General features: G+C 49.1%; 1 protein-coding gene across 3 annotated transcripts; it reads right to left on the bottom strand.

Moving 5' to 3' along the window:
• Nucleotides 1–1,502: 1,502 nt before the first annotated feature.
• Dusp13 (dual specificity phosphatase 13) lies at nucleotides 1,503–8,064 on the bottom strand. Of its 3 annotated transcripts, none has more exons than XM_036200028.1 (4): nucleotides 7,583–8,064; nucleotides 6,672–6,845; nucleotides 2,958–3,178; nucleotides 1,503–1,959 (listed from the first exon to the last, which is right to left on the bottom strand). In XM_036200028.1, exons 1-4 carry the CDS (start codon nucleotides 7,936–7,938, stop codon nucleotides 1,757–1,759), a joined length of 954 nt encoding a protein of 317 aa, XP_036055921.1. In that variant the 5' UTR covers nucleotides 7,939–8,064; the 3' UTR covers nucleotides 1,503–1,756. The 3 variants fall into 3 exon arrangements, with proteins under 3 accessions (XP_036055921.1, XP_036055922.1, XP_036055923.1); XM_036200029.1 differs by having other exon boundaries at nucleotides 7,885–8,064; XM_036200030.1 differs by having other exon boundaries at nucleotides 7,985–8,058.
• Nucleotides 8,065–10,785: the final 2,721 nt, after the last annotated feature.

Here is a 10,785-nt window from a genome sequence, read left to right as displayed (position 1 = left end):
GGAAGTTCCTTGTCTGTGTATCCAGCATATTGGGCGTTAACAGCTTAGATGCAAGATTATAAAACATCAGAAGCCAGGTTGGGGATTAGCTCAGTGTTAGAGCGCTTGCCTAGCAAGCGTAAGGCCTGGGTTCGATCCTCAGCTACAAAAAAAAAAAAAAAAAAAAAAAAAAAAAAAAAAAAAAAATCAGAAGCAAACTTCTGCCCTCCAGGGATCTCCCATTGTGCTGTAAGCCTGTATTCAAGACTTCTTCCCCGCTTCAATAAACAGCATTCGGCTTATATATATGGGACCAGCAAGAAGAGAGGGTGGGGAGGCAGTATGGAATGATGAATGAAAAGTTCCGCTGAGTCTGAAGTTCAAGTATAACATACAAATGGAGGTGGCTAGTGGGATGCAAGGGTGTTGAGCACAGGAGGGGGAACTAGGCCATCTCTGTCTGGGTCTTTAGCCTGGAGACATTTCCTGAGGCTGTGGGGGCTGAGACTCACCCAGAAGAGGAGCATCAGGGAGGCAAGAGGACAGAACCTGGGAAAGCCTTCACATTCTAGCATCAGTCAGAGGAAGTAGGATAAATGAGAGCATCCAGAGAGGAGGGGAAAACCAATCAACTTGCCCTCAAAATCAGGCCTGGGCTCTGCTGTTCACCAGGGAGGAATGCAAGGGAACTTTCTGTCCTGTCTCCTTTCTGTTCTCGTGTAGCCCAGCCTGGCCTCAAACTCACTATGTACCGGGGATGACCTTGAACTTCTGATCCTTCTGCCTCTAAGTGTGGGATACAGGACTGAGACACCTACATGGTTTGTGTCATGCTGGGTGTGATGGTTTGAATAAGTAACACTATTAGGAGGTGTGGCCTTGTTGGAATAGGTTTAACCTTGTTGGAGGAACCTTGTTGGAGGAAGTGTGTCACTAGGGGCAGGCTCTGAGATTTCAAATGCTCAAGCCCAGGCCTGAGGTCACTTTCTTTTCTCACTAGACCTTCATTCACTTTATTTTAAAATAGACTTTATTTTATTACTATTACTATGTGTACGCATGATATGTTAGGGTGTGCAATGTGTCAGAGCACGAATGTAGTCTGAGGTCAGAGGACACCCTTGTGGAGTCTTTCTCTCTCCACCCTTATAAGGTGGAAGGGTGAGCTCAGGTTGTCAGGGCTTGTGCCACAAAATCTTTTACTTGATGAACCGTCTGGCTGGCCCCCGGAAGTGAATTTTGACTGTGGCCTGGAGAGGATGTGACACTTGGAACCACCTTAGCTTTGGGCATGGGTATAAAAGGGACGGGATGAGGAAGAAGTCACCAGTCCTCAGCGCTGTACCAAACCTCCTCTTGACCCAGAACATTATCACTAGCTGATCCCCGACCTGCGCTCTCTCCTCTTGGGGCCTTGTCAAATCCTCAGGTTCCTTTCCCCTCCAGGCTGCTGAGTCAGAGCTGGCAAGCCATCTCTAGGCTTAAGGCTGTCGTGACAATAAAGCCATTGTCTCAAAAACATCTTCATTTTGATGAACTTTTTATTATAGAGACAGACTGAATTTTCTTGTGCATAAAGAATTTTTATATTGGGTCAAGGGACTCCACTGGCTGAAGGATGACACCCAGCCTGCCCTGCCTCTGCCTCAGCGGAGCCCTGACTCACTGGTCCCATCTCAGGGTCTCTGGAAACAGCTGAGACTGCCATCCCCAAGGCCAGGCAGGTCAGGTTGGGCTGCGCTGGATGGAGGGGTCAGGGCTTCGGGCTCTCCCTACATCAGAGTTGCCCTGATTCCCGCCTCAGCCTGTTGTCCAGAACCTGGAGCTGTCGGAGAAAGCCTGAGTTGGGGCAGATATCTCGGTGGGCCTGCACCGTCTGGATAGCGTCTACCAGTGTCATGTTCTCGCAGATCATGAGGAAGGCCAGGACAACCGTGGCAGAACGGCTTACCCCCATGGCACAGTGGACCAGCACGCGGCCTGTAGGAAGACCAAACCTAGCATTGGCCATCTGCACCCACCAAACCTTCAGGAAGGAGGGACAGCTATGGCCATCCCTTCTATCCACCTGTCTCAACACCCTGGAAAAACTGACACTATCCTCATTTGTCAGATGGGGCCACAGAGGCTCAAGGCCACACAGCAATTTAGGGTAGGGTCAAGATGAGCAGCTGGGCCCCTTCAGGTCCAGAGGGGCTTCCTCTGATAGCCAGTGCAGCTCTAGGAGAGGATCCCCAAACTTCTGGAGTCCCTTGGATTTACATCACAGAGAATACCCTCTTCTTTTCCCTCAGCCCTGTTCTCTCTCCTGCTCATGGAACCTTTCACCTACCTGTGTTTCCTCTATGAGTCTTTGTTAGGTCCTGTGGTTTCTGCCTAGTGGGCTGGCCTCTTTCTAAAGGGTATGGTTATACTAGTGATGATAATGGAGTGTGTGGGTGGGTGGGTGTGTTTGTGCACGCGCAGTGGTACACATGGTGCATTTGAAATGTACGTGTGCATTTGAAAGCCAGCAGTCAACTCTGCAGGTTGCTCCTCAGGCACTGTCTACCTTTGTTTTTTGAGACAGGGTCTCCCAGCTGGCCAGCACTCACTGGCTAGGCTGCCCTGCCAGTGAACCTCAGCTGCCCTCCTATTTTGATCTCCCTAATGCTGCGATAGCAAGCACACGTTTACCGCGCCCTGATTTTTTCATGTAGGTTCCGGGGATTGAACACAGATCTTCATCTTGCACAGCAGACCCTTTTACCACCTGAGCCATCTCTCCAGCCCCCACGCTGAATCTCAGTTACATCTGAAATTGTTGGTTTCTGCCATATACTCGTTCATGATAGCCATCTGCTCCCTAGAGTGGGCGGGTCACTGACGGTATTGGTGCCTTGGACTCTCTCCCCATCGGGGCTCCTGGAGAAATGCGTAGCACTGACCCACCCTCATCCCACCTGACCCCAACCTGCCCGGGGTCCCCAGCAGCTCACTTCGGGGAGTATTGAGGGCTTCTCTGATGTATCGAGCAACAGGCAAAAAGTAGACACTGAGGTCAAAGAAGGGGCTGTCGTCAGCCTCAATGCCATAGTACTCCAGAGGTGTTCCTCGGTAAAACTTGGCACCTGTGTCCACCTGAAACTTGCCTGCAGCGACATTCACAACGTGGGTGATGCCCAGTTGGATCAGTCGGCTCTTGTCTCGGGCTGCATAGCTGAGGAAAACGCACAGGGAAGTTAGAGTGTGCAGGTGGATCTCACAGGATCAGATCCCTCCATCCCACTCTCCTAGGGTAGAGACTGAACAGTGAACTTCCCTGGTGAGGGCAAGCCTCTAGATCAGTGGTTCTCAACCTTCCTAACCCTGCCACCCTTTAATACAGCTCCTCGTGTCCCGGCGACCCCGCCCCCAACCATAACATCGTTTCATTGCTACTTCGTAACTGTAATTTTGCTACTGTTATGAATCGTAATGTAAATATCTGATAATGCAGATTATCTTATATGCAACCCCTGTGACAGGGCTGTTCAAGGGGTCGTGGCCCCACAGGTTGAGAACCATTGCTCTAGACCTAAACTTCCTGGACGGACATGTACCTACATGCATCGAAAGCTTTAGAAATGTGTGTATACTTTGTGCAAACACTTTCTTCTAGGAACAGATTAAAAGGAAGAATTCAAAATGCGCCAACAGACATTATATAAGCTAAATTTAGTGATATTTAAAACTGAAATATTGGGGTTGGAGATTTAGCTCAGTGGTAGAGTGCTTGCCTAGCAAGCACAAGGTCCTGGGTTCGGTCCTCAGCTCTGGGAAAACAACAACAACAACAACAACAAAAATCCAACAAAAAACAAAAACCTGAAATATTAGGGAAGAGAACTTTTTCTTTTCTTCTCTCTCCTCTCTCTCTCTCTCTCTCTCTTTCTCCCTCTCTTTTTGGTTTTTTGAGACAGGATTTCCTGGAACTCTTTTTGTAGTCCAGGCTGGACTTGAACCGACAGAGATCCTCTTGCCTCTGCCTCCCTAGTGCTGGAATTAAAGGTGTGTGCCACCACTGCCTGGCTGAGAACTTATTTGACTTAATAGGTTATTCAGTGTGGTACAGTAATCCTCTTTTATCTGTGGTTTTGACTTTTCACAGTGTCATTTGCCCACAGTCAACTATGGCTTAAAACATTAAAAAAAAAAAAATTCTATCAGTGAATAATTAATAGATTAAGTTTTGCACTGTCCCGCTGTGTTGTGCCCCAGGCTGTCACAGTTGTTGTCAATTTTACAGATCTTTGTAGAGGAAACCTCATACAGTTGAGGAACTGCCACAGTGACTGGCCTGTGGACATGTCTCTGGGGCTAATTGATGTGTAGGAGGACGAAGCCCACGGTGGGCGGTGCCATCCCTAGCAGGTGGGCCTGGGCTGTATAAGGAAGGGAGTTAAGCAAGCCAGAGGGAGCAGATCAGTAGGTAGTGTTCCTCCATGGTTTCTGCTCCCAGCTCCTGCCTTGGCTTCTACTGATGGTGAGCTGTAACTGTGATCCAAATAAGCTCTTTCCTCCCCAAGCTGGTTTTGGTCAATGTTTTATTACAACAACAGACAGTAAGCTAGAACAAGGATAAGCGTTACTCTGTGGGCCCGTGCATCCACACTGCATATGCTATTTTAACCATTAACTGTCTAGTGGCTATCTCAGTTACAGTGTCATGGTGTGACAGGCCTGTGTTTAATTAGCCCTTACTTAATATAATAATTACTGTTTTGTTATTATTAGTGTTACTTTCTTAATCTAATTTACAAATTGAACTTCACAAATTTATGTGTTAGTAGGGGGAAAAAGCATATTTTATGAGTATTTAACACTGTCTTTAGTTTTAGATATCCACTGGGGAATGGGGAACACACCCCTCAGGTGAAGCAAATTCCTGTGTGTCTAAATTATGAAATACCATGAATCACTACAATGTGGTAAATGCAGGTAAACAAGGGAAGATATTTATGTTTTTTCAAGAACCTGTGAAAATACAGGATATAAAACAGAATGTTATAAAAAAAATTTTAAATATGTAGTAGGATTCATTTAAAAAGCTTTCTATATAAAGCATATCTCAAAACAGTATTACAAAGTGATGGCATTTTTACCCAAAATAGAACTGTGAAAAAGCACATATGTGTTTTTAAAAGTCTGCAAGAATTTTTATCCTTGTGGAAAAAGGAATTTTGTTAATTAAATATTAATCCACACTTTAATTCTAAAGATTTATTTATGTATGTATATGAGTGTTTTGTCCACATGTACATCTCTGCACATCAGAAGAGGGCATCGGATTCCATGGGATAACAGGTGTGAGCTGCCGTGTGGGTGCTGGGAATTGAACCCAGGACCTCTGGAGGAACAGCTGTTGAGCCATCTCTCTAGCCCAGTTAATTCTAAATACAAAGGAAAAATTCTAAATTCTTTCTATATATTTAAGTCTATATATTCTAAAATTTAAGAAAACTCATAGGAGAAAATAACAGTTTCTCTCTCTCCTTTTCTCTCATAGAAACCTTGGGGAACTCAGGACACCTGTACTAAATGCTCCTAGGGTTCACCAAAGCAGTTAAAAGTGGATCAGTTCAAATGAAGAATTTATGGAATATTATATAATAATAACCACAGCTATACAGAATAACATTGTGTCACACAATTTTAACGAAATGATACTGTCCATAAAATACACACAGTATGGGCTGTTTGCCATACAAGTCTGAGGACCTGAGTTCAAATCTTTTTTTTTTTTTTTTTTTTAATGTGGAGCTGAGGATTGAACCCAGGGCCTTGCGTTTGCTAGGCAAGCGCACTACCACTGAGCTAAATCCCCAACCCAGGACCTGAGTTCAAATCCCTAGCACCCACCTAAAAGTCAGATGTAAGCCAGGTGTGGTGGCACACGCCTTGAATCCCAGCACTCGGGAGGCAGAGGCAGGCGGATCTCTGTGATTTCAAGGCCAGCCTGGTCTATAGAGTGAGTTCCAGGACAGCCAGGACTGTTTCACAGAGAAACCTGTCGTGAAAAACTGAAACAAACAAACAAAACTAATGAGACAGGCCTGGTAGCATGTGCCTTAATCCCAGCACTCAAAAGGACTCTTCCTTTTGAGGACCTTTGTGAATTTGAGGCCAGCCTGGTCTACCTAGTGAGTTCCAGAACAGCCAGGGCTCCACAGTGAGTTTCTGGGTCAGTGATAATGATGGTGATAATTATTTTAGGCAGGCTAGGCACATAGCTCAGTTTGTGCATTGCCTGCCTAGGGTCTGATCTCCAGCATAAAACAGGCATGGGGATGTACACGTGTGATCCCAGTGCTTTAGTGATGAAGGCTGGAGGGTCAAAAACTTGAGGCCTCCTCAGGTTTATAGGAGTTCAAGCCAACCTGGGGTTCTTGACACCTTGTCTTAAAAAGATAAAATAAAATAAAAAATTGTCACTTAAAGCGTGGTTACCCATTGAGAAGGGGAACTGCAGAGGTAATTCTCTATTTCTGGAAGATGAAACGGTTTGTGTGTGTTTTGTATATTTTTCTTACCTGTGTCCTGTTTCCATAATAAACATAAGAAGACAGGCAAGTATAGGCAATGGTGAGAGGCAAGGGATGCGAGCTGGAGGAGGCTTGGCCTGCTACTCACACCCTTGTGCCAACCCCAGCTCCTCTGTGGGTCTTACTTACGCATCTCCCAAGAAGAGGTTGGGCCAGACCTCATTGATGTGGGTCATTGTGGCGGTCCGGCGGACCCACAACAATCGTTGCAGTGAGGCTAGCGTGGGTGGCTGGTAGGGGGGCACCTGGACCGCCCCATGTATCTTTGGCCTCCGAAGGTCCTGCTTCTGCATTGAGTCCATCCTGGAACAGAGTGGATATGTCAGCAGCTGGAGCAGGCTTCCCGAGGACGGGTCCAGTGGACAGGGAGGCCTGCGATGCAGTACCAGGAACCCCTGAGATGCTGTGGGGCCAGCCTCAGCTATGCTGAATGAGGCTAGAACCTAGAACCTTTTCCCTGGGAACAAGGAGAACTAGAATCCCCTTGTCAATGCCATGGCGCTAAGTAGACCTTTCCTGAGGCTGTGGATGTTAGAAGCTTTGGCATTGGGGACCTTGGGGATCTCTGGAGGACAAACCAGTACAGACCCTACCCCTTAAGTCACTGGAAACCCCAGCTGGCTGAAGTTCTCAAAAAGTGCCCAGGATGTCCGTTCAAACTCAGGCAGCTCGTCTCCAGCCCCGACCCACGTTGTTTTTAGGTCTGGTCCCTCAAACTTTGAGATGCTTGAGGTCAGAGCACTGTCCAGGGTCAGAGCCCAGCTACAAACTGGCACTGATCAGCCTTTTCACACCAGGTGAGCTGGGGCCTCTCATATGCATGATGTATCCCTTGTGGTATGTCCCTTCTTTTCCACAGAGGGACACTGAAGCTTGGGGTGTCAATTCAGTGGCATCTAAAGACAAATGGCTGGGGTTGATGTCTATTTCTGAGTGACTTCAGTTCCTTCCCCACACCTTCCAGTTGCCAGGGGCTAGTCACCAGCCTGTCAGGGCTGAGCCACACATCTGCTTATAGGCCCCAGGCTTTTCCTCCTTACCCCCGTGATGGAGGCCAGTGGAGCTGGGCAGGCCTCACCCGGATGGGGTGGGCTGTGTCTGGAGTCAGCTGGCTCAGGCCATCCTCCGGGACCCTGCAGAGCTGGGGTGTCAGAGGCACCAGAACCCTGGCCTGGTGCCGTAGTGGGAAGGGGGACCTCTCTTGGCCAACTGCCCCTGGTCCCTTCAAGGAGTAACTAGAGAAGGTACAGACTGGATAGAGCATCTTTTCCCTCTGGCAGGCAGTACCAAGACTAGAAAAAGAAACAGGCACCCAAGAGGCCACTGGCTTGGCCAAGCTCACCCAGCGGGTGGATGGTGAGTTAGGAGGAACTGAGGACCGGGCTTTATCCTTCATCCCCCACTGTGACCTCTCAGGGCAGGCTGAGTGGCCTGCCACCTACCTAGGGCATGGTCTGGGGTCAGGAATGGGGGACTGGGTGCAGGGGCAGGACTCTGCATGTAAGTGGGACAGTGCTAAGGCAGATTCCGTCCAGAACACAAATGTTGTGAAGCGTCTAGAATTCCAGGTCCTCGCATTTGAGCCAATGGGGGGGGGGGTGGGGATGAGAGCAGGCCGAGGCTGCTGGGACTGAAGCAGTGGCCCTTCCCCTAGTGTCTCTGGTATTGAAAACACTTGTCCTTCTAACCCTCCTGAAGATGGGGGACCAGCTGAAGAGGTACCTAGAGAACAGACTTCCCTTAAAACTTGCCCAGGGTACATTCTGTGGCCTAAGCGGGTTTTCATTCTTGTCATGACCTGAGTTCCTCATGGTAAAGATTGCTAGGGTTGCCTGACTTCTGTGGGTTCTCTGGTATTCTGCGGGCTGCAGAGGGGACTCTAGGAAGTGACGCCAGACCAAGGGACATTGAGTTGGAGGGGGCCCCTGAATCCAGAGGAGTCCAACAGCCACTCTGGCCTGGAACCACCAGGTAGAATGCTCCAACTCCAAGTGGAACCAGACAGGGATTTGGGAAAAGCCTGAGGCCCCTTACAGGCCTGCTAAATTTGGCGTGGGGTAAGGCTGCCCTCTGGTGGCCGCTGGCTGCCAGGCAGCACAGCTGTGCCCCAGAACTGTCAGGGATTTAGGAACAGTTTTCAGCCTTCCAGGTCTCACCTAGATCTGTAGGAAAAGTTTTCTTGGACTTAGGTTCTCATGATCAGGTCCGACTTAGGGCTTTGCTTCCGGTGCTCAGGATATATGTAGCCCAGTTACCTGCTCAGGTCCACTGAGGGTTCCTCCCATCTCTTGGTCAAAGCCAGGCCACTCACTCAGTCATCCATTCTTTAAGCTTTAGGCCTTCCCCCATCCCCAGACCTAAGGCAGCCCAGGGACGCAGTTCCTTTGATTCCTGCTGCCCCTTGGTCTGTGGAGGGCACTGCTTGACCCTGACTTGTACTTTTCCTCAGCTATGTCAGAATGAGACATGGCTGAACAAGCCTATTCCCTTCACACTCATGGTACCCCTCAGGGTGCTCCCTGAGATACCTGGCCGCTACTTCCCTGTGGTTTCAGGCAAGCAGCTGCCTCTGTGGGCAGCAGTTTTCTTGCCCACACTACCACTGTTTACAGGGGTACACACTTGCTCTCTGTTGCCTGTCTCCCACTTCCTCCCAGGAACCACAGCCTTCTAGAATACTGCCCCACAGGCCTGCAGCCTCAGGCCTTGCCCAGGCAGCAAGGGACAGGACAGCTGTTTGCTGCCTACCTCTTTAGCTGTGACCCCAGGACACGTTCCTCCTTGTATTCCCAGCTGCCCCCTCTTTGCCTCCCCTCTCCCCCGGGGAAGCATAGGCCAGGTGGGGATGGAGTTCTCATAGTAGAGCATGGAGGAGACTAGGAAAGGAACTTGGGGGACCATGGCAGACAGATGCCAAGGGTGAGCCTGTGGTGGTCTCTGCCCAGTGTGCATCCTTGCATCCCTGGAGGGAGATGAGCCTGAGTGAGAATCTCTGAGCTTGAATCTTCACTAGGAGCTGCTGGGAGAGTCCCATGATGTCATAAATGATATGCGCCTCCTGGACTCCCTGCATCATGGGAGATGCCCCAATTGGGGCATCTCGTTATTTATATTGCTGTAATCACTCTCAGCCTTTCAGGATCCAGCAGTGCCCTGGAGAGGATAGATCTCCACAGTCCGCCGAGGTTTCACCTGGATCTCTGGTTCTTGATTATATTCACAGCTCAAGGAAACACATGACAGCCCAGACATAGCCCAATACTCACATCTTCCCACTGAGTCCACATAGTGCTCTCATGAGGCAGGCAGTATCAACATCCCTACTTTTCTGAAGACAAAACTGAGGCCTGGAGTGATAAAGCAGTAGGCCCAGGGCCATACAGTGGTGAGAGGCCGAGTTCTGTGCCTCTCCCTCTGACCTGTTTGGACTCCTCCAACCCAAACCTCACAGTTGCCCGACACAAGCATAACATAGGCAGAGGTGCTCTGGGCACCACTACCCAGTGTTCTCAGGGGCTCCTGAGTTAGGGCCATTCACCCACCTGTGGAGAGATCCTGCCCAGGCCGTAGTCTTCTCTGACTGACAGTGTGTCCTGCCGGCTTCCAGCCGCCTGTCTCTGCACACTTGATGCTGTTTCTATTTTTTGATTTGAGTTTAATTATAAAGCATGCTGTCCTCTCCCTCTGGCTCCCCTTACCACTCCCCACTGTCCACTGGTCCCAGGGCATGGCCAGCACCAGGCTCAGCCAGGTACTTTCTCCTAGGCCCAGGCCTCAGTCTTAATGTTAGGCAGGCAGGAAACTCAGAGGGATTTGTCTGTGGTGTGTGGCATGAATGTATTTGGGTAGCTGGGCAGAGAACAGGAAAAATCAAGCACACCATCTTAAAATTTTCCTTTAGAGCCAAGCAGTGGTGACGCACACCTTTAATCCCAGCACTCACAAGGCAAAGGCAGTGGCAGGCAGATCTCTGTGAGTTCAAAGACAGCCTGGTCTACATAGTGAGTTCTAAGCCAACCAGGACTACAGAGTGAGACCCTGTCTAAAACAAAACAAAACAAAACAAAATGCACACAAAACAAAACAAAAATCAAAAACCTACCTCCCTTTGGGGCTGGGAGGTGTTGCTCAGGGGGAAAGTACTTGTCTAGTAGGCTTGAAGCCATGAGTTCCATTCCAGCATTGTCCAAAACAGACAGACAGACAGACAGATGACAGACAACGCCCCCAAACTCACCTAGCT

The sequence above is a fragment of the Onychomys torridus genome, chromosome 9, assembly GCF_903995425.1.
Source record: "Onychomys torridus chromosome 9, mOncTor1.1, whole genome shotgun sequence".
Classification (NCBI taxonomy): Eukaryota; Metazoa; Chordata; class Mammalia; order Rodentia; family Cricetidae; genus Onychomys; species Onychomys torridus.
Note: the sequence above shows the minus strand (reverse complement) of the source record. Positions and strands in the feature narration are given on the sequence as shown.

Coding starts and splice junctions, on each gene's coding strand:
- Dusp13 (XM_036200028.1), bottom strand. CDS start 7,938: ATGAAGGATAAAGCCCGGTCCTCAGTTCCTCCTAACTCACCATCCACC. Junction 6,846..7,582: donor CACTGGCCTCCATCACGGGG/GTAAGGAGGAAA, acceptor ACTCTGTTCCAG/GATGGACTCAATGCAGAAGC. Junction 1,960..2,957: donor AGCCCTCAATACTCCCCGAA/GTGAGCTGCTGG, acceptor GTCTTCCTACAG/GCCGCGTGCTGGTCCACTGT.